Source organism: Pristiophorus japonicus, chromosome 10, assembly GCF_044704955.1.
Source record: "Pristiophorus japonicus isolate sPriJap1 chromosome 10, sPriJap1.hap1, whole genome shotgun sequence".
Taxonomy (NCBI): Eukaryota; Metazoa; Chordata; class Chondrichthyes; family Pristiophoridae; genus Pristiophorus; species Pristiophorus japonicus.
Window position 1 is genome coordinate 216,070,350 of NC_091986.1, and position 26,975 is coordinate 216,097,324.

Here is a 26,975-nt window from a genome sequence, read left to right on the forward strand (position 1 = left end):
CATCCTTGTTTTCAAATCTCTCCACGACCTCACCCCTCGCTATCCCTGTAACCTCCCTACAGCCCTAAAACCTTCACTATCTGCTTCTTCAATTCTGGCTTCTTGTGCTCCCTGATTTTAATCACTCCATCATTGCCTTCAGCTGCCGAGGCCCTAAACTTTGGAATTCCCTTCCTAAACCTCTCCGCCTCTCTCCTCCTTTAAGACGCGCCCTGAAACCTACATCTTTGACCAAGCTTTTGGTCATCTGCTCGAGTATCTCCTTATGTGGCTCAGTGTCAAATTTTGTTCGATAACATTCCTGTGAAACACCTTGGGATGTTTTACTACGTTAGGTGCTATATACACGTTGTTGTTGTTGTAATGTTCTCACCTTTTTGCCGACAGTCCTCTTGCTATTGTAGTACTTTTAATTAATGTTCTCACTTGCCCCTGTATCTATGCTCTTTTCTAGCTGTACCGATGCTCCTCAGTTTTAACTTGTTTCTGCACTATACTTTATTCATTTAATGAGCCCCTTCTCCTTGCATGATCTGTCATGGTCATTTTTCTCTCTATTTTATTTTAAAATTTGTTTGTTAATCCACTCAGCCTCATGATTGTTTAATCTGAGCTTTCTGATTTTAGGTCGTTATGTGTCCTGCTGCCCAGCATTATTCTTTTAAAGATGTTCTGTTTGTCCTCTACTCAAATGTTGAGACATTCTCCTCCAACTGATGTTTTAATTCTTTCTTCATAGTCTATAATTTGAATATGAATACTAAATTAGCCTGTAACCCCCTAGTGTTCATTGTCAACGCATCCCAAATCTCCTCATTAATCTCGCTCAACACTCTGGGAAAAATACCATCTAACCCCGGGGAGCAGTTTGTTTTAAGTTCTTTCAGCTTGGCGAGGACTTGCACTTCATTCCTGAATTTAGCCCTTGGATAAATCTGGATCCGGGCCCCAGATCACGTTAAACTTGACAATTCAGTGGTCACTGTGCCCCAGGCTGTTACGACTTCCATTTCCTCTAAGTTGGATGGGACATTTACAAATATCAAGTCAAGATGAGCACTGTCTCTCTCTTGAGGCTTCCCTTCTGGACTGAGTCATGAAGCGGTCATGCATTCCATTTGCCAGTCTGGTTCTAATCCACTTGTGTTACCCAAAGTTACATTAAATTGGTTAAGGTCTCTCATTATACTCATTTTATTATCCTCGCACACACTTCTCGTCTTTTCCTTGAGCAAGCAGTCCTCCCGCTTGCATTGACGCAGTGATCTGCAAGATAAACCTAGTTTTAGCTTGGATTTTGTTACCCACATTAAAGATCTCGAACTAGGGTAGGTTTTCCTGTAGCTCACATGCCCTCCCACAGCTCAATTCACAAAACATGTCCTGCTCCGTTGCTTGTGGGCTAAGTAGTGGAGGCCTGGGAGCGAGCGGAAGGGCCTGGGGAGTGAGGGGCCATGAAGGCTGAGCTGTTGTTAATGGCAGTTCCGGAATCCAGAATGTTCTGCAATCCGGACAACGGGCCGATCTGTGGCAGGGTCGTCCGGAAACCGGAAAATGTTGCAGTATCTGGATTCCTCCCGCCTCGGCAAACTGATTTCGCCCGCCCCGACCTCGCCCGGCCCCCCCCTCCCCTTTACCTTGGCTGCCTGACAAGGAACTCCTCCACGGCGGTGGGGGGGCCCTGCCCGAACATTTCCTCGGTAGTGGGGGCCCCGCCCGAACATTTCCTCGGTAGTGGGGGCCCCGCCCGAACATTTCCTCGGTGGTGGGGGCCCCGCCCGAACATTTCCTCGGTGGTGGGGGCCCCGCCCGAACATTTCCTCGGTGGTGGGGGCCCTGCCCGAACATTTCCTCGGTGGTGGGGGCCCCGCCCGAACATTTCCTCGGTAGTGGGGGCCCCGCCCGAACATTTCCTCGGTGGTGGGGGCCCCGCCCGAACATTTCCTCGGTGGTGGGGGCCCCGCCCGAACATTTCCTCGGTGGTGGGGGCCCCGCCCGAACATTTCCTCGGTGGTGGGGGCCCCGCCCGAACATTTCCTCGGTGGTGGGGGCCCCGCCCGAACATTTCCTCGGTGGGGGAGGGCCCCGCCCGAACATTTCCTCGGTAGTGGGGGCCCCGCCCGAACATTTCCTCGGTAGTGGGGGCCCCGCCCGAACATTTCCTCGGTAGTGGGGGCCCCGCCCGAACATTTCCTCGGTGGTGGGGGCCCCGCCCGAACATTTCCTCGGTGGTGGGGGCCCCGCCCGAACATTTCCTCGGTGGGGGGGCCCCCGCCTGAACATTTCCTCGGCGGGGGAGGGCCCCGCCTGAACATTTCCTCGGTGGTGGGGGCCCTGCCCGAACATTTCCTCGGTGGGGGAGGGCCCCGTCCGACGCCCTCATCGACGGGGCTGGCGACCCGAACAGCTCCTCAGCGAGCACCACTGCCCCCTTTCTGACGTTCCGAAATCCGGAAATACCTGAACCTGGGCTCGGGTGTTTACGGATTCGTGATGTCAGAAAAACATTCCAAAGTCCGGAAAAACACAAAAACCGGCTCGGGCTTGGTCGCGAGGTTGCCGGATTCAAGAGGTCGAACCTGGACTAGCTTTTCAGATTGAAGAGTAGTTCAGCAGCTGAGCTGAAGACTTTATTTAGATCAAACTTTACACACACTTACAACTTAACTTCATGCGATGGTTTAATTCATGTTTGGGACAAAAGCAGCTTTCAAACCGCAGTGACCCCCAAGTCAATGATGCAAAATAGCAGCCAATATCACATCATAGGCGGTCCCTTGAACGAGGATGATTTGCTTCCACGAGTTCAAACACAACCATGGCAGGTTTATCTCAAATATATATATTCTGCATCAAATATGGGTAGATAATATGATGTGAATGGTTTTTACAAGTTATGAAACTTGCTCCTTTTCAAGCTACTGAAGATTTTCTGAAGCAATCAGTTAATATTTATTTTCAAAAGACATTAGATAGGTTTATTTATATATAATCACATGTCGGCATTTCACAGCACTTTACCCGAGGAAGAACCATTCTTTTGAAATCAGGTTAAAATTTTCTCCTTTGTGCCACCACCGACAACAAATTCCAGCATATTTTACTGAATTGCCCAACAACAGTGAAATGCTGTAAAATGGAGATTACTGTGCACTCAGTTATATGTCTCACTTGCCTCCTTGTGTTGAACTGCTAGTTAGAGGCAGCATGGAAGCAGACATTTTGTAAAGTATTCCTTTGACGTAGCATCATGAATGGAGAAGAACCCACAGTCTAAAATTCCCATTCACTGTCACTGGAGAGGAACATTAAGAGCATGTTCTACACCTTATGCCTGTTATATATGGACAAATGTCCCTTTACCTCAGGGTTCTGGATTTGAATCTAGACTGATGGGATGGAAGCATTCTCTCTCCGGTTAAGCAACACCTCGCTTTCAAAATTCTCATCCTTATTTTCAAATTCCTCCATGGCCTCGCCCCTCCTTACCTCTAATCTTCTCCAGCCCAACAACCCCGCCATCTCTCCCCCAACCCCCGGAGATATCTGCGCTCCTCTAATTCTGCCCTTTTGTGCATCCCTGATTATAATCACTCAACCTTTGGTGGCCGTGCCTTCTGTTGCCTCGGCCCCAAGCTCTGGAACTCCCTGCCGAAAACTCTCTGCCTCTCTTTCCTCCTTCAAAATGCTCCTTAAAATATGCCTCTTTCGCCAAGCTTTTGATCACCTGCGTTAATTTCTAGCGGCTCGGTGTCAAATTTTTTTTAGCCCATAATATACCTGTGAAGCGCCTTGGGACTTTTCATTACATTAAATGCGCTATATAAATTCAAGCTGTTGTTGTTGGTTGCAAGGGATCCCAATCAAACAAGTCTGCAAGTATTAATCCAGCGACACGAGGGGTACGGACGGGCACTTACGGCCTTAACATTGAATGCAACAACTGTCGACCTTAATTATCGCTTCCATTTGCTCTCAGACTGCAGATGCTGGTCAAGTCAGATGGCTGCACCAGAACCACTGGGAGTGGAGGAGGTGTGGGCTGGTGCTTGGGGTGGGGATCCACTATCTGTACACGGCTGGCAGGGTGGTCCACACACCTGGGGTCTGCCGATCTTTCTTCCACCACAATCCCTGAAGCTTGAGAATCAACTCTCTGCCAGATTTCCCATGCCTCCCTCTTCAGATCAGCCATGATCTGATTGAATGGCAGAGCTGAAGGACCGAATGGCCTGCTCCTGCTATTTCCTATATTATGTTCCTCTGCTATTCTGCTGTAACTACTTGCATCTCCTTTGGACCAACCTTTTGTTTCGAAACTTGTTTTATTTTGCCTTGCACCATCATCCCTTGTCATTTCATCACCCCTGCCTGCACCCGATCACAGAATTCTCATTTTTGTTCTTTGCACCAGTGCTGCTTAAGAGCTGTTTATCTCTAACATCTTCCAGTTCCGATTGAAGGTCATTGACCTCATACATCCAACTCTGTTTCTCGGTCCCCAGATGCTGCCTGATCTGCTGAGTGCATTCAGCATGTCTGTTTTTATTACTCTGCATTCAACTACGCTACCCGACCTTGAGAATGTTTGATGCTGACACAGTAACCAAGAGACAAAGTACTCACATCTCCAGTATTAATATCGAAAAGCACAAAAAACATTTGCAAAAATTTCCATTACCAGATTGCTGACAAATTACACACCTAAATAAAGTAATATGTTGATGTCCCTGGCTGGAAAGTCTAGAACTAGAGGGCATAATTTCAAGATAAGGGGTCAGGCATTCAAGATTGAGATGGGGAGGAATTTCTTCACACAGGGGGTTTAGAATTCGCTATCCCAAAGGACTGTGGATGCTGAATCGTTGAGTGTCTTCAAGGCTGAAATCGATAGATTTTTGGAAACTAAGGAAATCAAGGGATCGAGTGGGAAAGTGGAGTTGAGGTCGAAGATCAGCCATGATCTTACTGAATGGCGAAGCAAGCTCGAGGGGTTATATGGCCTAATTCTGCTCTTATTTTCTTATGTTCTCATCACCAGGATATTTAAGTTACTGATCTTTTTCCATATGCATGATGCAAAACTCTCCCATGTCTGAAAGAACTAAATCAGAATAATTCCAAATGAGGAATTTTGACCAATAAATAAATGATCTCAACAGGACTATGCAGCTCAAGCTTAGTTTAGAAACATAGAAAATTGGTGCAGGAGTAGGCCATTTGGCCCTTCGAGCCTGCACCGCCATTCAATGAGTTCATGGCTGAACATGCAACTTCAGTACCCCATTCCTGCTTTCTCGCCATACCCCTTGACCCCCACTAGTAATAAGGACTATAGAAACATAGGTGCAGGAGTAGGATTACCCCCAATCCCATGAGAGGTTCATATGATGATCAATGCCTCATCTAATGCATTATGCTTAATTGTACAATCAAATCAAGTAACGGATAGATGAAATTATTCGTTTAGGTGAATAGTTTTATGTAGAGAGGTGAAATTGCTCTGCACTAGTAGCACGAAAGATGCTCTTAGTGAATCAGCAGCCAGTTTTACACTCGACCCAATTGAAGTCTAGGGAGTGGAGAGACTGCATATAGGGCACCACCAGGCCTGGCCAGAATGGAGATGATTGGGTAATTCTCCCGTCAATCATGCCTGGAGACTGCACTGCTGTAAGTGAGTGGAATTGATTTTATGCACATAATTTGGATGATGTAACTATCTTCTACTCACTGCATTTTGCTGTAAAAATAATTCAATACCCGTGAGACTCTGTTTGCTGTAGTTTCGGTCATGAGTTCAGAGACTCGGTTTGTGTAGTTTATGAGTAAACCACAAATCCCACTCTGCCTCAAACTCACTGATTTGACACAGTGATGTCAATAATCACTTTGAAAAGACAGTGGCGCATTGTGAAAGAGGCTGTTGATTCGGGGTATCCTATCTCATGCTACGGCGCAGACCAATTTCATCCCCGGAATAATTTTTTTTTAAAATTTTTATAAATTTTTCATTTTTTTTAAATAGTTTAACCAACGCACTAAATTACAGACACCTTGGGGACTGGCATCAACTATCCTTTTTGTTTGCAGTGACCTGACTTTCAAAACGATCACTGCATGCACCGTAAAAATTCTCAGTAGAATGGAGAGTTATTTTCCCAGCATTCACAGTGGCAGAGAACCTGTTCTATTCCTTGGATCGAGCTGTTCAAGCAGTCAATCCTGGAGATAGAACGGTTTCGCCGCCGCCATGCATGCAGGGCAAAGAGCACCCCATTCCTCAAAAACTGTTTCCTCCGCAAAACCCGTTGCTGTCTTGTGCTGACTGCTATACATGGACCTCATTAGAATTTGGGGGTAGAAAGAAAGCAAGCTAAGCTGCAAGGGCATGCACCAGTGATCGCGACCCTGTGCAAGTTCCAGATACAGCAGTATTGCTACAGGCTGTCCTCTGCATTTTAAATTGTAAAAGGACTTGGTGAATTGAAGGCTGTGCGTCGTTCGTAATTTGCAAATGTCTGTGGTTTCAGAGTGCCTCTTGTATATTTTACCATGCAAGTTATTTGGGGGTCACAATAAGTGTCCGCGAATATAGGTTTCACTGTACTTATAAAGGTTCAATACTTTATGACATGGCCAACTGCACTGAAATTAATTTTACTATCAGGAAAGGATGAACAGACTGGATGAGGGGCAACCCAATAGAGGTCTTTAAAATTATGAAAGGTTTTGATAGAGTGAATACAGAAAATGTTTCCACTTGTGGTGAAGAGCATAACTAGAGGCCATCAATATAAGATAGTCACCAAGAAATCCAACAGGGAATTCAGAAGAAACGTCTTCACCCAAAGAGTGGCGAGAATGTGGAACTCGCTACCACAGGGAGTGGTGGAAACGAATAGTATAGATGCATTTAAGCAGCAGCTAGACAGGCATATGTGAGAGAAGAGAATAGAGGGTTATGTGGATAGATTTAGATGAGGAAAGAAAGACAGGAGGAGGCTCGAGTGGAACATAAACGCCGGCATGGACTGGTTGGGCCGAATGGCCTGTTTCTGTGTCGTAGATCCTGTGTAATCCTAAATACTAACTACTGCACAGTGCCAGTCTAGGACTACAAAGACAAGAAGTTATACTAACATGCGCTTAGCACAAATTTAACCCCAACCCCAAATTTTCCATCACTATTCTGCGGAAACAATGCTCCAAGGGCTGCTGATGGCCAATGCAGTACTGATCCAGACTGAATGGAAAGCTCCAATGGTTGAGGTATTGATGCCCAGTGGGTTATAGAATTAGCAAACTGGTACAATTCAATAACCTGAGGGGAAATACTCCACTGTAACCTAACTACTGTCAATATTTGCATGATATAAAGAGCAGTTACAATGGAAATTTATCATGTGTTACTATTTGAGACAAGAGCACCAGTGTATGTATAATTCATGTATGACTAATAGCAAATACAATTTATTGTATTTCTCATTTACACGTTTCCCCTTAGCGACATTATCCGGAAACACAGCTTCAGTTTCCACATGCACACTGATGACACCCAGCTCGACCTCACCACCACTTCTTTCGACCCCTCCACAGTCTCTAAATTGTCAGATGGCTTGTCCGACATCGAGTTTTGGATGAGCAGAAATTTTCTCCAATTGAATATTGGGGAAGACCGAAGCCATTGTTTTCGATCCCTGCCACAAACTCCATTCCCTAGCTACTGACTCCATTCCTCTCCCCAACTTCTGTTTGAGGCTGAGCCAGACTGTTCGCAACCTTGGTGTCATAGTTGACCCTGAAATGAGCTTTCGACCAAATATCCGCAGCATAACTAAGACCGCCGATTTCCACCTCCGTAACATCGCCCACCTCCACCCTTACCTCAGCTCAACTGCTGCTGAAGCCCTCATCCATGCCTCTGTTACCTCGAGGTTTGATTATTCAAATACACTCCTGGCTGGCCTCCCACATTCTACCCTACGTAAACTAGAGGTGATCCAAAACTCGCTGCCCGTGTCCTAACTTGCACCAAGTCCCACTCACCCATCAACCCTGTGCTCGCTGACCTACATTGGCTTCTGGTTAAGCGTCGATTTCAAAATTCTTATCCTTATTTTCAATTCCTTCCATGGCCTTGCCCCTCGCTATCGCTGTAATCTCCTCCAGCCCTACAACCCCCTCCCTCCCCTCCAGAGATGTCTGCGTTCCTCTAATTCTACCCTCTTGAGCATCCTTGATAATAATCGATCAACCATTGGTGGCCGTGCCTTCTGTTGCCTAGGCCCCCAAGCTCTGGAACTCCCTGCCTAAACCTCTCCGCCTCTCTACCTCTCTACCTCTCTTTTCTCCTTCAAGGCTCTCCTTAAAACATACCTCTGAGTCACCTGCACTAATTTCTACTTGTGCGGCTTGGTGTCAAATTATTGTCTTATAATTCTCATGTGACTACCTTAAAGACGCTATATAAATACAAGTCGTCGTTGTTATAATCTGTACTGGTGGGAAGAGAGTACATTTATGCAGGAATTGGGGTGCATTAAGTTCAAGGTAGCTGTGCACGTCATAAACTAAAACTGGTTAGTGGTGCACCCAATACAGTGATATACTTCCTACATCAGGTAATGCAATGAATGGTACACACGAGCACCCCAGAAAGGGTGATGCAACAGCACTGTAACATGCACAGTTATGTAGGGGAAGGGTCCCTTTCAATGTGTAAGATAAAAGAGTGCCATTGCTGTTCCCACTCAAAAGGGTTTTACGGACCAACACCATGTACCAGAAGAGGGAAGGCGAGTCCCAGCGAGTACTATAAAAGCTCTTGCCTCTTTTACAGAATAGCTGTGCGCAACATCCTTTTAATGAATCATCTTCTTTTCATTTGATAACATAAAATCAGACTCTCATCTGTTTGTAGGTTAGTCACTAAAGAAACAGGGCAACAAAGTCATTTAAAATAACATTTCAGGCTTACGTACCTTGAAAGTCTTCCGAATTCGGCAGCTTGACGCCACACATGAAATAATCCTTCTGATCGTTCTGTTGAAGATAAAAATTGAGCCACTTTACAATAGTTTTATATATTTGACAATGCCAAGTGCATCACCATGAACTCAAATCTTGGTTTTCAGCTTCATAAGAAATAGGAACAGGAGTAAGCCATACAGCCCCTCGATCATGGATGATCTGATCTTGGCCTCAACTCCAATTTCCTGCCTGCTCTCCGTAACCCTTGGACTCGCCTGTAATTCAAGAATCTGGCTATCTCAGCCTTCAATATATTCAATGACTCAGCCTCCACCTCTCTCTGGAGTAGAGAATTCCAAAGATTCACCACCCCCAGCTAAAAATGTTTCCATCTTAAATGGGCGACCCCTTATTCTGAAACTTTGCCCCCAATTCTAGATTCCCCCACGAGGGGAAACACCCTCTCAGCATCTACGCTGTCAAGCCCCCTCAGAATCTTATGTTTCAATAAGATTCCCTCTCATTCTTCTAAACTCCAATGAGTACAAGCCCAACCTGCTCAACCTTTCCTCATATGACAATCCCTTCATCCCAGGAAGCAACCTAGTGAACCTTCTCTGAACTTCAAACTGAAGCTAGCCACAGGTATTAAATTTAAATCTGCCTCACCCCATTATATTTATTCCCATTGCAGAATTCAATGAAATACTTAAACCCTTTACAAACTAAATTTTTATAGGCTTCAAACAGGATGAAAAAACACAAAAAAAATACTGAATTCAAATATCCATCTCACACAATTAAATTAGAATGACAAATCGGAATAGTTCCTTAACGGTGAGAGACTAGGAGCTATGGAGATTTGTGCGTCCATGGACACAAATGACTAAAAGCTAGTGTACAGGTGCAAAAATAATCAAAAAGGCAAGTGGAATGGTGCCCTTTATCTCAAGGGGGTTGCAATTCTAAAGCCAGGAAGTGATGCTTTAGTGAACAGAGCCTTGGTCAGACCCATCGAGAGCACTGTGTTTAGCTTTAGGCACTGCACTTCAGGAAGGTTAGACTGGCTTTGAGGTACAGCACAGCTTTATCAGAATAATACCACGGCTTAAAGGATTAAATTTGAAGGGCAGCATGTATAAACTTGGCTTGTAGATTTGGTGTGCAAAATCAAAGCACATGGTATTGGGGGTAATGTACTGACGTGGATAGAGAACTGGTTGGCAGACAGGAAGCAGAGAGTCGGGATAAACGGGTGCTTTTCAGAATGGCTGGCAGTGACTAGTGGGGTGCCGCAGGGCTCAGTGCTGGGACCCCAGCTCTGTACAATATACATTAATGATTTGGATGAAGGAATTGAGTGTAATATCTCCAAGTTTGCAGATGACACTAAACTGGGTGGCAGTGTGAGCTGTGAGGGGGATGCTAAGAGGCTGCAGGGTGACTTGGACAGGTTAGGTGAGTGGGCCAATGCATGGCAATGGATAAGTGTGAGGTTATCCATTTTGGAGGCAAAAACACTAAGGCAGAATATTATCTGAATGGCGGCAGATTAGGAAAAGGGGAGGTGCAATGAGACCTGGGAGTCATGGTTCATCAGTCATTGAAGGTTGGCATGCAGGTACAGCAGGCGGTGAAGGCGGCAAATGGTATGTTGGCCTTCATAGCTAGGGGATTTTAGTATAGGAGCAGGGAGGTCTTACTGCAGTTGTACAGGGCCTTCATGAGGCCTCACCTGGAATATTGTGTTCAGTTTTGGTCTCCTAATATGAGGAAGGATGTTCTTGCTATTGAGGAAGTGCAGCGAAGGTTCACCAGACTAATTCCAAGGATGGCTGGACTGTCATATGAGGAGAGACTGGATCAACTGGACCTTTATTCACTGGAGTTTAGAAGGATGAGAGGGGATCTCATAGAAACATATAAGATTCTGACGGGGCTGGACAGGTTAGATGCGGGAAGAATGTTCCGGATGTTGAGGAAGTCCAGAACCAGGGGACATAGTCTTAGGATAAGGGGTAGGCCATTTAGGACTGAGATGAGGAGAAACTTCTTCACTCAGAGAGTTGTTGATGCCAGTTCATTCGATATATTCAAGAGGGAGTTAGATATGGCCCTTACGGCTAAAGGATCAAGGGGTATGGAGAGAAAGCAGGAAAGGGGTACTGGGGGAATTATCAGCCATGATCTTATTGAATGGTGGCGCAGGCGCGAAGAGCCGAATGGACTACTCCTGCACCTATTTTCTATGTTTCTATGTTTGTAGTCCTTTGATTTGGCAGGTTGATCTAATCAAGGAGTTTAAAATGCTACAGCATTTGTTCGACTAGAGAGAGAGAGAAAGAAACTATTTCCTCTGGTCGAGGAATCCAGAAACAAGGGGGCATAATCTTAAATTAGAGCCAGGTCTTTCAGGAGTAAAATCAGTGAGAACTTTTTCCACAAATAGTAGAAATCTGGAAAACTCTCTCGTAAAAGTGACTTCTGGGTGAATTTAAATGTTCATGATTGAGGTTGAGATTTTTGATAGGTAAGGGTAAGGATATGGAACGAAGGCGGGTAAAATGGAGTCGAGGTACAGATTAGCCATGACGGCAGAATGGGCTGAATGGCCGACTCCTGTTCCAATGTGTGTTCCTTGTTCCTCATCCACCTTGCATATAGATCCTGGGGTCAACCCCTGGCCTGTGCTCAGTTACTATAGCACAGTGCTAATATAGAATAATTAATTACTATACCACAGTGCTAATAGAGAACTGAACTGCAAATGGCCGTCGGGGTAGCAGCTCCCGCAGGAGCTCCCCTGCTAAACAACCCCTCGGCAACTTTTCACCCTCAACCTCCCCCCTCCCACTGTCTAAACTTTCCCAAGCCCCAGTCCTAGCATATAGAGGGCAATGATAATCGCTAAAAGGTGAAAGATATTTTTTTTAAAAGAGTCGCAGTTATTTAGACAAAAATGTGGGTTTTCTTCATGAACTGAAAGTTGAGAGAGAATGCAAAATTAAAAGTATTTTTTTCCCTCCAGCGCAACACTTTGATATGGTTTTCTCTGTCTTACAAATTCTTTGCTTGCTTTCTGATATTCATTCATCCCCTCACTGTCCCTTTTCTTTTTGGGAGGGAGGAAGCAAGCACATTTGCAATTTTTGATCAAATCTAACATCTTTGAGGATGTAACGAACGGGGTGGATAAAGGGGAACCAGTGGATATGGTGTATTTGGACTTCCAGAAGGCATTTGACAAGGTGCCACATAAAAGATTACTGCACAAGATAAAAGTTCACAGGGTTGGGGATAATATATTAGCATGGATAGAGGATTGGCTAATGAACAGAACAGAGAGTCGGGATAAATGGTTCATTCTCTGGTTCATTCCGTAACTAGTGGGGTGTCGCAGGGATCAGTGCTGGGACCCCAACTATTTACAATCTATAGTAACGACTTGGAAGAAGGGACTGTGTGTAATGTAGCCAAGTTTGCTGACGATACAAAGATGGGAGGGAAAGCAGTGTGTGAGGAGGACATAAAAAATCTGCAAAAGGACATAGAAAGGCTAAGTGAGTGGGCACAAATTTGGTAGATGGTGTATAATGTCGGAAAGTGTGAGGTCATGCACTTTGACAGAAAAAAAAAATCAAAGAGCAAGTTATTATTTAAATGGAGAAAGATTGCAAGTGCCGCAGTATAGCGGGACCTGGGGATACTTGTGCATGAAACACAAAAGGATAGTATATGCAGGTACAGCAAGTGATCAGGAAGACTATAAAGAGGAGTCCTACTACAGCTATATAAGGTATTGGTGAGGCCACACCTGGAATACTGCGTGCAGTTTTGGTTTTCATATTTCCTAAAGGATATACTTGCTTTGGAGGCGGTTCAGAGAAGGTTCACTAGGTTGATTCCGGAGATGAGGGGGTTGACTTATGAGGAAAGGTCGGGCCTCTACTCACTGGAGTTCAGAAGAATGAGAGGTGATCTTATCAAAACGTATAAGATTATAAGGGGGCTTGAAAGGCGGATGCAGAGAGGATGTTTCCACTAGACTAGAACTAGAGGGCATGATCTTAGAATAAGGGATCGCCCATTTAAAACAGAAATGAGGAGAAATTTCTTCTTTCAGAGGGTTATAAATCTGTGGAATTCACTGCCTCAGAGAGCTGTGGAAGCTGGGACACTGAATAAATTTAAGATAGAAATAGACATTATCTTAAACTATAAGGGAATAAGGGCTATGGGGAGCGGGCGGGGAAGTGGAACTGAGTCCATGATCAGGTCAGCCATGATCTTATTAAATGGCGAAGCAGGCTCGAGGGGCCATATGGCCTACTCCTGCTCCTATTTCTTAGATTATCAAATTGGTTTATACCAAGAACAGAATCATCACAGAAGCATGGTGGCAAATGTACCGGTGCTTCAACATGCTTGCTGTAGAGCAAACGGGTGGGATCCACGTTATTGTTTATAATACACCATAGAGCAAATTTTCAGTCAGTTATGCTGCTTATGTCAGATATCAGATCGAGGTGTTTCCCCACAAAGATGTGTTTATTTTTTAAAGTTAGCCAAGTGTCTGGCATGCACAAAAAAACCACATATTTTAGTCTCTAAACCAAGGCACTGAAAAATCCGCAGCCACATTTTCTATGCAATCCATGTGGTCTCCATAGAAAGTCATCGAATGCCACGGCACGTGGTGGTCATTCGGCCCATCCCATCTGTGCTGGAAATTTAAAATAGCTATTCAATTAGTTCCACTGCGCCACTCCATCGCTTTTGTAAATGTTACTATTGAATCTGCTTCCACAACCCTTTCAGGCAGTGGCATTCCACATAGTGTCAGCTGTGGCTCAGTGATCAGCACACTCGCCTCGGTGTCAGAAGCTTGTGGGTTCAAGTCCCACACCAGGGACTGGTGCACACAAAAAAATAAAAATCTAGGCTGACACTCCAGTGCAGTGCTCAAGGAGTGCTGGACTGTCGGAGGTACTTTCTTTTGGATGAATCTGCTCTCTCAAGTGAACATAAAAGATCCCATGGCTTTATTTAGAAGAGTAGCAGGAGAGTTAACCCCGGTGTCCTGGCCAATATTTATCCCTTAATCAACATAACAAAAAAACTGTTAATCTGGTCATTGCTGTTTGTGGGAACTTGCTGTGCGCAAATTGGCTGCCTGCGTTTCCTACATTACAAAAGTGACTGCACTCCAAAAGTACTTCATTGGCTGTAAAGCGCTTTGAGACGTCCGGTGGTCAGGAAAGGCGCCATATAAATCCAGTCCTTTGTAGAACAAATTCTCATCGCCTGTCTGCTTCTTTTGCTAATAATCTTAAATCTGTTTCCTCTGGTTACTGACCCTCCTGCCAGTGGACACAGTTCCTCTTTATTTATCAGAACTACTCAATTTTGAGCACCTCTATTAAATCTCCCCATAACCTTTCTGCTCGGAGGAGAACAATCCCAGCTTCTCTGGTCTCTCCACATAACTGTAGTCCCTCATCCCTGGTACCATTCTGGTAAATCTCCTCTGCTCCTGTTGCAAGGCCTTGACATTCTTTCTAAAGTGTAGTGCTATAATGAGACACAATTTTCCAGCTGAGGCCTAACCACTGTTTTATAAAGGCTTAGCATAACTTCCCTGCTTTTGTACTCGATGCCTCTATTTATAAAGCCAAGGATCTGGTCTGCTTTAAAAAAAAAACAAACTGCCTACGTAAATTATCCTGCCAACTTCGTTGGATATATTCAAAAAGGGAGTTAGATGTGGCCCTTACAGCTAAAGGAATCAAGGGGTATGGAGAGAAAGCAGGAATGGGGTACTAAAGTTGCAAAAATGATCAGCCATGATCATATTGAATGGTGGTGCAGGCTCGAAGGGCCGAATGGCCTACTCCTGCACCTATTTTCTATGTTTCTATGTTTCAAAGATTTGTGAATGTACACTCCCAAGTCTCCGCTGCTGTACCCCTTTTTAAAACTGGACCATTTTGTTTATATTGCCTCTCGTGCTTCCTTCCAAAATGTAATCACTTCGCATATCTCTGCATTAAATCTCATCTTCCACATGTCTGCCTATTTCACCAGTCTAGGTTCTCCTGAGAAGATTCTCCTCACTGTATTCTACAACTCCAGGTTTCATGTCATATGCATAACGTCATCTCACTTGTTTCATTGAACTTACCCAAGTCGAAAGGTGGAGGTAGAGATACCCAAGATTTCGGGACCCCCCAAATATGTGAAGAGCACGCGATCCAGTCACCCAAAACTGGCAGAGCAATGGCAAGCTGCCCACTGCTTGTTCAGTCACTATTATCTACCCATTAAGGCATGGCTTGCGGGATTATCTAGAGCATCGTGAGAAGATTCTCAGCGATGGGTCTACTCATCCTGTTTCCAGCTGTGAAACCGGTCGGGTGCTCAATCATCAATCGTGCCCTGGAATACAAAGGACCTGCCTGCTCAGATAGCAGATTGCTGCATCCACCAGAGAATTGGCCTGGCACTGAACTTTAATCGTCAGTTCCATCGGCTTGGAGCCACCTCAATCCCAGGGAAACCCCACTTACTTCATCTTTGCCCCCTTCCAAGGTGGAGGGGTCACCAGTTGGTAATTTTGTTCTCGCGCTGGAGGAGAATATCAGAACAAGCACGCAGAGATGCTCCAGCACACCTTGAAAAAAGGTAGTTTCAGAATGGAAATAAAAAGGAATGCTGGAAATATCAAAATATTGGAAATAAACAAGAGGACCTCCCAGCAACGCAGAGAGAGAAAGCAGGTCCATGCCTCAAGGGATCACAGCAGAGACTCCTGAGCGGGTTATCTCCCAGCTCAGGTAGGAATAGTGTACTGCATCTACAATGGAGAAAATATCTTCAAAACTGTGAGTCTAACCCTCAAGTATAATGGGAAAAAAGTGGTTATAAAAAGCAAATGCACAATAACCTTACCACTTCAACGGGGTAAATGTAAGAGAGTTCCGACAACAGCTGCCGACACCGAATGTTCAGTTGAGCATTGGTCTTCAGGAAGAGCTCTCTGTTAAAATAAAGTAGTACATTACTTAGCATAGTACTTGCACACAACTTGAAAACAAGAGTTGAATTGAGGGACTTTTCCGTCATTTCCACTACGTATCTGTAGAACTTTGCTGTGTGCAAATTGGCTGCCACGTTTCCCTACATTGTAACAGTGACCACACTTGAAAATTACTTGAAAATTGGGCCATAAAGTAATTTGGGGCATCCTCTGAGCTTGTGAAAGGCGCTATATAAATGCAAGATCTTTCTGTTAACTGCTGTTGAGAAATAGGCCAGCGAGTATCAGACAAGGAGAGAATTGAGCTTGATTCAGATGCACTCTGCTAAATGGTCAGTGAAGCATGCGCGCCTGATTAAGGTGGCAGCGAGAACTGGGATCTTCAGAAGAGGCAGAGAGAAAAGGAGGGGAATTGGTTTAAAACAACAGGATCGTCCTGCCACCAGCCTAACTGAATTAACAAGTTTGCCCTGCCACTATCACCAGCTGTACAGGACCTGGCCAGTGGAAGCGGCCAGCATTGTGACATTAAGTGGCTATAAAAGCAGCTGCTGCCTTGTTGCATGTCCAACAGTATATTTCAGTTAAAAACCCTTTCAACTTGCATTAATGTAGCGCCTATTGAGTCCCAAGGCCCCTCACAGGAGAGATTAACAAAATTTGACACCGAGCCACATTCGGAGATATTTGGGCAGGTGATCTAAAACTTCGCCAAAGAGGTGGGTTTAAAGAGCATCTTAGAGGAGGACCGAGTGGTTAAAGGAGGGAATTCCAGAAATTAGGGCCTGGGTAGCCGAAAGCTGAACACTGTAAACGCAACGAGTGGACTATAGACAGAATTCCATGACTTTACTTTGTCGAGATATGAATTAGATCCGTTTCAACTGGGTCTGGTGTGTCCACCCACCTTTTGTTTGGTCCAAATTTAACAAAATTCAAAAGTGGGTTATAGTCCCCATAACGACATGGCAACATCCACATGCATGTATTTAAGCTGCTTTTAAAAAACTTTTGGGGCATGCACGTAGGCCAAGATGGCATGAGCTGGCCTCTTATGTGTTTCTACCATAACTACAACAACAACTTGTGTTTATATAGTGTCTTTAATACAGCAAAACATCCCACGCCACTTAATAAGACTGTTAATCAATAAAAACACATTTTGACACTGAGTCACAGAAGGAGATATCAGGACAGATGCCCAAAAGCTTGAAGAGAAGTAGGTTTTAAGGAGCATCTTACAAGAGGAGAGAGGTGGAGAGGTTTAGGGAGGGAATTCTGGAGCAAATTCAGAAGCTGGGCAACACTCAGGACAGCTCGACCTTTCGCTCAAAAAGGGCAGGACCGCAATGCATGCTGGTCACTCTCCGAGACCCAAAGCCAATTCAACTCGCTGGGCGCCACCAGCGTCCACAAAAGTTACGTAACCTTTTTGCAGCTGAGAACGGCACTTTTTAATTCATCGCAGAACAAGGAGGAATGCAAATTCTATCTGGCTATTTTTGCGCACGGTGCTCATAAGCTCCACGAACACGTCATCCATCATCCCAGTAAGTATTACTAGCTCTCTGCACACCTCAACACACAAAGAAACAAGACCCTTGCAAGCAGGCCATTAAATGCGGCTGAACTATTGCATACTGGTCTAATCTCCACGGATATTGCCAAAATACACTGCACGAATTAAGGACCCATAACAGTCATTACTTCAATAACTGGAACCAACCTGTAGTCTTCAGATGTTTGTACAGGATGCAACACCACTACTGCGCTTAAACACACACACAGCATGCTCATCAGGATAAACACGCTCTCGGATACATTTCATAAATCGTAAATATTAGGAGTTCAACCATCTGCTTTCAACGTTTAGCCAGGTAATCCAAATCCCGCTTCTAAAGTTATACTGCTTAAGAAATACATTAACAGACATGTGCGTGCTCAGGGGAAGTTGTGTTACAACACAAACTCATACCTGGGAACTAAAGTTTGGTTTCTGCTCATTAAAAGAATCAAGATTTCTGATTAATATGTTGCGCCACTGTGTAAAACATAAACAGGAAACGGCCAACTTGAATACTTGAAGGAAAAAAAGTGGCAGGACCATAGCAAGAGAGCCGGGAGTGGGAATAACTGGATTGCTTTTTGAAAGAGCTGGCACAGACTCGATGGGCCAATTGGCCTCCTTCTGTGCCGTGCTATTCTATGACTGAGCCTGCTCTGCCATTTTGTCGTGGCAGTCTCCGCTTCAGAATTCCTACTCCTTTCCCTTCGCTCCACATCCTTAATATTCTTATTTCACCACTTAAGATACAACAAGAAAAGCACTATATACTGGTGGACAAAACTGCACGACGACAGCTTTGGGTCACTGCCAATCCCGACAAGCTGCATTTTCAGACTCTGGCTGCCTGCGGCACTCTGCAGGTGGACATACCAAACATATTACGTAGAACACAGTAGAAAAACAGGCCATTCAGCCGAACTGGTCCATGCGGGTGTTTATGCTCCACACTAACCTCCTCCCACCCGAATTTATCGAACGCCATCAGCATATCCTTCTATTCCTTTCTCCCTTACATACTTATCTAGATTCCTCATAAATGCATCTATGCTATTCACCTCAACTACTCCATGGCAGCGAGTTCCACATTCTCACCACTCTCTGCGTGAAGCATTTTCTCTCAAATTTCTTATTGGCTTTATTAGTGATTATCTTATCTTCTCGACAGAGGGGTACTTGGTAACCTTTTAAGGGTCTTCAGTGTGTACAGAAATAAAAAATAAAACACGGTTAAGTTTCTTTAAGTGACGGATAACCTTTGTGCAGACGGTCAACATCTCTGAATAATTTTAAAGCGGTTAGATGTTGGGGAGAGCGGAGAAAAGAGGGGAAAGACAGAAGACAGAAAACCCTTCACAATCCAGACCTCGTAAGACCGTCATACAAGTTACACAACATAAACATGCTTTTCTTTGTCTGCACTTGTTAACAAAGGAGACCGGATACGAGGGAGTAAATGAGTGACATGTCAGATCTAGGCACTGGTGTCTCAGTGAATGTGAGGTGCTCACGGGCACCAACAGGGCTGTGAGAGGCGATTGACACCAGAAGGGTGGAACTCTCTCCTTCAGATTGGTCAATAGAATTAGGGGAGGTGTCTTTTGAAAAAAGGAGATACAAGATTGTGTTTTTAAGCACCTTAGTTAAGTCTCAGTTTTCGTTCAGTCCTAGTTCTTTTAGTGGCACCTTGTCTAGTTGATGTAGAAGGGTACCATGCAAGATCGGAAAGTCCTTCTCCCACAGAGAGGATACCGAAGTTAAGTTGTGCAGCTACACCAGCCAAATAGAGGTATCGACACGTGTGCCACTTAGGTGTACAGGGGTTTCCCCCCCAGTACAAGGGAAGTGAAATTTCGAAACATCGAAAATAGGTGCAGGAGTAGGCCATTCAGCCCTTCGAGCCTGCACCAGCATTCAATATGATCATGGCTGATCATTCCCTCAGAGCTCCCGGGCAAACCCGGATTGGCTTTGTCCGGCAGCTCCGAGGGATAAGCCAGAAAATCCAGATTCAGCTACCAGCACAAAAGCTGACTTTGCCAAGGAGCAGAGTATTCAGGATAGAACTATGACAGTCTCAGAAGACGAACACCATCCGTCTAGAGGAAGGTTAGGTGACCAGCTCATAAGGATGAAGTGATAGAAATTATAGAAACAGTACTAACTCCAAGCATACATTTATTCAATAGACTGGCTATGTAAAGCTGATAACTTCAGCTATTTTAGGAGTCTAATCCTAAAATTAATCTCCCTAGTTTAGATCAGTCTCACTTATCTCAAGTGCAGCTGTTAATAAGAAGCAGTTACAACTGAATTACTGACATAACCGGGCTGCCTTTGCAATTTATTTATTTTGTCAATTAACGTTCCTACTAATTATACTGTATACTCAATATTTAAGTTTAAGTGCTGCCAACTATGATTCATGACTTTATTGTCTGAATTCGTTAACCAGCAATAAAGGATTAATTCATTCTCTCGGTAGTTTATGGGAATCCTGGTGGGAGGTTGCTAGTGTAAATGTTAATGTAATCTGAACTGGTTGATGTAAGACAGTTAAACGAGCCAAATTCACTGCTAGGCATAGACTGGGTGGTAAAGCCAGACAGCTCTTTGATGACGAGTTAAGGTGAAGGGTTAAGGATCTGTCTGGTGCCCTTGATAAACATTCTGGTCAGTGTATATAATCCCATTGTTCTTACAGATGGATAAGGAGAAAGCAAGGGGAGCAGAGCAGTCAGAAGGAGGGAGGAATAGTTAAGTGGCGAGCAGACCAAGAGGTCAAAGAACAAAGCAGTCGATTAGGAGAAGACAGCGAGGTCGAGGCTGTTGCACTTGACTGCTATCTCAAGGAGAACACCTGCAGCTCCCCAAATCCAAACAGGAATGCTGTGGGTAACAGATGAGGGAAAGTGTGGTCCCGCAAGTGAGCCCTACATAAACTTGGTCATCCACAACTTAACAGCCTGTGTCCTAACTCGCACCAAGTCCCGTTCACCCATCATCCCGTGCTCGCTGATCTCTACTGGCTCCCGGTTAAGTAACGCCATGATTTCAAATTTCTCATCCTTGTTTTCAAATCCCTCCATGGTCTCGCCCTCTCCCTATCTCTGTAATCTCCTCTAGCCCCCACCCCATCCCCGCCCCGAGATGTCTGCGCTCTTCTAATTCTGCACTCTTGGGCATCCCTGATTATAATTGCTCAACCATTGGTGGCCGTGTCTTCAATTGCCGAGGCCCCAAGCTCTGGAATTCCCTCCCTCAACCTCTCCACCTCACTCTCCTCCTTAAAACCTACCTCTTTCATCCACCCTAATTTCTTCTTATGTGGCTCGATATCAAATTTTGGTCTTGTAACACTCCTGTGAGGCGCCTTGGGGTATTTTACTGCATTAAAGGCGACATATAAATAGAAGTGAATTTGCAAAGGCTGCAAATTCACTACGGAACAACACAACACTTCCTAAATATTGACATTAAAATGGCACCTATACTTTCAGGCCTATTTGGTTAGATATCATAAACAAATCAGTAATTCCTATCAAATTGTGTCACAGTGGGTGGGGAAAGACCAGTAATGGAGAATGTGGTGAAAATGTCATGTGTAGCTTAGCTTCTTTTCTCTGTCTCATCCAATTCACTTCCCTGCCTCTGCAGGAAAATACACATCTGAGAAGTCGCTCACGAATTTTCATTCCACAAGAATTCATTGTGTTTCTGAAGGCTGAATATTTTTGAAAAGGTTTAAGTTTTAGCATTTGGAGCTCAAGGACACCAAGAAAAATAAATGGCAGTCTCTTTTCACTTTCTTAAAATTATGCGCAATATTTATATTGGATTAATTACATTTTTTCCAATTACAGCAGCATTACTGCACAATCATTTAAAACCTCGCGACAGGTAGTATTACGAAAGATCAATCGCCTGGTTAGCGTCTTACTGCGAGTTACCAATGCAACATTTATCACGCACAGAAAACCAAGGACAGGCACGAAAGAGCAATAAATCAGTGGGAGCTTTTAAGAAGTGTTTACCTTTTAGCTATACACCCCTTCCTTTCTTCATTCATAGACGAGTCCTCCACTTGTAAGCAATGACGTTTACTTGAGAATACTTTTTCTAGGAGAGGGGGCAACAAAAATCATCTTTTCAAGTTCCATTTAACATACACACAAAGCCAAGAAAGTTGCAAAATAAAAGTTGGTTTCTTTATAAAATTGATTTAGCTTTAGGATAGTTAGCAAAAGGAAAATAAAGTTGATGTTTATTTTTAAAAAAATACATATACACATATAAATTAGTAACTGTTCCATGCCCCAAGAATCTCGCTCAGTGTTTTTCAGCCTCTATGCCAACTTCAGGTTGGCAGTCACTCATTTTGTTTATGCACATGTAATTTCCTCAGTATTTCATGCATAGGATTGCAATTTGTCATTCATGACAGAATGGAATTATTTTCCAATTTAAAATTTAAAAAGATATTCGACATTCACGTAATTGGTTTTAAGCAACGGTGCATCAACTTAACAAATTAAGGAAGCCAGTTGCCATTGCTGATGAAATGAAAGTCCAACACGACATGTGTGTTGCACAGGGTCATACTTTTAATTAGAAAAGCAAGCAACCTTCACTTCTCCATCCCAAAGAGAGCTTGGGGATTAATCAACTGTATACCAAATACTAAAAGAGGCAAATGCTTACAGAGATGTGAACCACAAATCGCTAACATTTTATATTATAAGCTTTATAAAGGAAATTACTTTTGATTTACTTTCTAGATAAACTTCCCGGCAGAATATAATTACAGTGCTGCTTGATGTTATCATGATAAAAGGCTACCCAAGGACTTAAGGATTGACAGGGAAATGCATCCCGAGCCAAAAGTGGACTGTGTTTACTGCTTAGGTTAAAAACAGGTCACTCCGTGAAAAGGATCAAAGCAGGAAAATCTAATACATTAAAAAAAATTATTCATCAAATCCGGGCTTAGGGGCAAAAAAAAATCAAACCGAGTTTTCTCTCGTGATTATTTTTTCCAGAAAAGGTATGCAAGGAGGCACGTCAGGGGAGAACAGGATCTGGCCTGGCTATGATGCCTCTTCACTGTTAAAAAGACCAACGACACCCTGGGTCGAGCCTCTTCCATCAAGAACAGCCACTTGGGCAAGGTACCAGAATGCACCAGTGCCAATGGAGCCAGACCACGAGCAAGTGTCAGTATCTTCAAGAGAGGAGATGGCGAAACTAGGGGAGGAGGAAAAGAAGCTAACTGCCAATCACTTTCTACTCTTCAACCACACTGCCAAGAGGTCATTGACCCCTTCTTCGTAGAAGAGTTGATATAAAATGTAACACTCCGAGGAGGTCGTGCTGCCACATACATTCTGTGTATTTGCTCAAAGGGAACAAATCAATGAACGGAACATGCACTTCCTACTGGATTTCATTTCCATGTAACCCAAACAATAGTTCCCTGCTGCATATATCAATGCTATTTTGTTGGTTTCTTTGGTAGTAAAGGCTACTACCAACCGTTGAGCTGGCACAGGGAAATGTAGACAACTGTGACTCTGAAACAGCATCTGAAATTCTGATCTAAGACTATGATGCAAAGAGCGAGACCTATACTTGAAAAGGAGGAGAAAAGAAAAGAGAACTTGTATTAATTTAGCACCCGTCATGCCCTCAGACCAGTCCAAAGCACTTCACAGTCAATTAATTACTTTCGAAGTTCAGTCACATATGTAAGCTGCTGCAGCAGCCAATTTTCTGCACAAAGTCCATCGAAAAAGTTATCCTGGTTACAAATGTTGTTCCATCACTTAAGAAATCGGAGGAGGAGGCCATGCGGCCACGCGAGCCTGCTCAGTCATTCAATAAGATCATGGCTGATCTTCTACCTCAACTCCACTTTCCTGCCCGATCTCCATTTCTCTCGAGTCCAAAAATCTATCGATCTCAGCCTTGAATATACTCAATGACTGACCATCCACAGCTCTCTGGGGTAGAGAATTCCAAATATTCACAACACTCAGTGAAGAAATTTCTCATCTCAGTCCTAAATGACTGACCCCTTATCCTGAGACTATAACCCCTAGTTTGAGAACTACAGCCAGGGGAAACACACTCAATTATGACGAAAGATAATCGACCTGAAACGTTAACTCTGTTTCTCTCGCCACAGATAATGCCTGAACTGCTGAGTATTTCCAGCATTTTTTGTTTTTATTTCAGATTTCCAGCATCCGCATTATTTTGCTTTTGTCCTCGAAATATTTTACAGGTTTCAATAAGATCACCTCTCATTCGTATGAACTCTGAATAGATTTGTCAAACATGATTTCTCTTTCAGAAAACCGTTCTCCCAGGTTCAAAATCGATCTCTACCAAAAGCAGATACATCATTACTTATAATCAGGGGTTTTATATTTACTACTCTAGGCTTTTAGTAACCTTAAATTATATCCTCTAATCAGTGACTCGCCTAATTTTTCCCTACTAATCTCATTAAAATCCCTATATTACTCTGAATACTATACCAGTTCTCCTCTTAATCTTTTCGCTTGGAGAGAAAGGAACCTAGCATCTCATTAATAATAGCCCTCACCTCTGGCATCAACTCAGTAGATATTTTGTGTACCTTCATTATGATCTTGACCTCCTCCCTAAAGTAAGACATCCAAAACTGTATAACGATCATTCTCAAAACTCTTCCAGCTGTTCCGACACCATTCTTCAACTATATCCACCATTATGCCCCAATATGTGACACGAATAGCTGTTGATTACATAAGAAATAGGAGCAGGAATCGGCCATTTGGCCCCTTGAGCCTGCTCCACCATTTAATAAGATCATGGCTGATCTGGTCATGGACTCAGCTCCACTTCCCTGCTCGCTCCCCATAACCCTTTACTCCCTTATCGTTCAAAAATCTGTCTATCTCCGCCTTAATCATCATACACAGTCCCTCAAAATCGAGGAAGACTTGCTTCCACTCAAAGTGAGTTCTCAGATGACTATGTCCAATACGGGAACTATAGTCTGTCACAGGTGATACAGAGAGTCGTTGAGGGAAAGGGTGGGTGGGGAGTCTGGTTTGCCACATGCTCCTTCCGCTGTCTGCATTTGGTTTCTGCACGCTCTCGGCGACGAGACTAGAGGGCTCAGCGCCCTTCCTCCACTTAGGGCGGTCTTGGGCCAGGGACTCCCAGGTGTCGGTGGGGATGTTGCACTTTATCAAGGAGGCTTTGAGGGTGTCCTTGAAACATCTCCTCTGCCCTACTGGGGCTCGCTTCCCATGTAGGAGTTCAGAGTAGAGTGCTTGCTTTGGGAGTCTCGTGTCGGGCATGCGGACGACTGTGGTCAGTGCTTCGATGCTGGGGATGTTGGCCTGATCGAGAACACTGATGTTGGTGCATCTGTCCTCCCAGGGGATTTGCAGGATCTGGCAGGATGCGCTGGTGTTAAGCAATGACCCAGCCTCCACAGCTCTCTGGGGCACAGAATTCCACAGATTTACAACCCTCAGAAGAAATTCCTCCTCAACTCAGTTTAAAATGGGCGGCCACTTATTCTGAGACTATGCCCCCTAGTTTTAGTTTCCCCTATGAGTGGAAATATCCTCTCTGCATCCACCTTGTCGAGCCCCCTCATTATCTTATATGTTTCGATAAGATCACCTCTCATTCTTCTGAATGTCAATGTGTATAGATAGGCACAACCTACTCAACCTATCTTCATAAGTCAATCCCCTCATCTCTGGAATTAACCTAATGAACCTTCTCTGAACTGACTCCAATGCAAGTATATCCTTCCTTAAATACGGAGACCAAAACTGTACGCAGTACTCCAGGTGTGGCTTCAACAATACCCTGTACAGTTGTAGCAGGACTTCTCTGCTTTTATACTCAAAGCCCCTTGCAATAAAGGCCAACATTCCATTTGCCTTCCTGATTACTTGCTGTACCTGCATACTAACTTTTTGTGTTTCATGCACAAGGATCCCCAGGTCCCTCTGTACTGAAGCACTTTGCAATTTTTCTCCATTTAAATTATAATTTGCTTTTTTATTTTTCCTGCCGAAGTGGAGAACCTCACATTTTCCTACATTATACTCCATCTGCCAAATTTGTGCCCACTCACTGAGCCTGTCTATATTCCTCTGCAGATTTTGTGTGCCCTCACAACTAGCTTTCCCTCTCATCTTTGGATCATCAGCAAACTTGGCTAAGTTATACCTAGTCCCTTCATCCAGGTCATTAATATAGATTGTAAATAGTTGAGGCCCCAGCACCAATCCATGTGGCACCCCACTAGTTACTGTTTACCAACGGGAAAATGATCAGTTTATCCCGACTCTCTGTTTTCTGTTATTTAGCCAATCTTCAATCCATGCTAATATATTACCCCAAACCTGTGAACTTTTATCTTGTGCAGTAACCTTTGATGTGGCACTTTATCGAATGCCTTCTGGAAATTGAAATACACCACATCCACTGGTTCCCCCTTATCCACCCTGCTCGTTACATTTGCAAAGAACACCAGCAAATTTGTCAAACATGATTTTCCTTGCATAAAACCATGCTGACTCTGCTCGACTGAATTATGCTTTTCCAAATGTCCTACTACTGCTTCCTTAACAATGGACTCCAGCATTTTCCCAATGACCCGATGTTAGGCTAACTGCCTCCTTTTTAAAAAAAAAAAGATGGGGGCGTTACATTTGCAGTTTTCCAATCCGCTGGGACCTCCCCAGAATCCAGGGAATGTTGGTAGATTACAACCAATGCCTCCACTATCTCTGTAGTTATTTATTTTAGGACCCAAGGATACATTTCCCTGTTCCCCATTATTAATTCCTCCAGTATCATCCTCTGGAGGACCAACATTTACTTGAGCCACTCTTTTCCTTTTTATGTACCTGTAGAAACTCTGACTATCTGTTTTTATATTTTGTGCTAGTTTACTTTCATAATCTATCTTCCCTCTTATTTTTTTTGAAGTTGTTCTTTGCTGGCTTTTAAAAGTTTCCCAATGCTCTGGCCTCCCACAAGTCTTGGACACATTGTATGCATTTATTTTCTTCTTATGTTTTCAATTTGATACCATCCCTTATTTCCTTTGATAGCCACAGATAGTTATCCCTTCTCTTGCAGCCTTTCCTTCTCATTGGGATATATTTTTGTTGTGAGTTATGAAATAGCTCCTTAAATGTCTGCCACTGCTCATCAACCGTCTCACGCTTCAATATATTTAACCAGTCCACTTTAGCCAACTCTGCCTTCATACCTTTGTAGTCTCCTTTGTTTAAGCTTAGGACACTGGTTAGAAATCCAACTTTCTCACCCTCCAACTGAATTTGAAATTCAACCATGCTATGGTCACTCATTCCAAGAGGATCC

The 26,975-nt window shown here is 43.9% G+C and overlaps 1 protein-coding gene across 2 annotated transcripts in view; it reads right to left on the reverse strand.

The window, feature by feature from the left end:
- The window catches only part of uvrag (UV radiation resistance associated gene), a 405,878-nt gene that overhangs the window by 185,686 nt on the left and 193,217 nt on the right, over nt 1-26,975 (reverse strand). For both annotated transcript variants that reach the window (XR_011595706.1, XM_070892559.1), the window contains exons 9-11: nt 21,608-21,692; nt 15,922-16,009; nt 8,985-9,045 (exon numbers count right to left, since the gene is read on the reverse strand). Coding sequence is in view for 1 of the 2 variants with exons in the window: in XM_070892559.1 (XP_070748660.1) it covers nt 8,985-9,045; nt 15,922-16,009; nt 21,608-21,692 (234 nt within the window). In the remaining variant the exon portion in view is untranslated. The remainder of the gene's footprint in view (nt 1-8,984; nt 9,046-15,921; nt 16,010-21,607; nt 21,693-26,975) is intronic.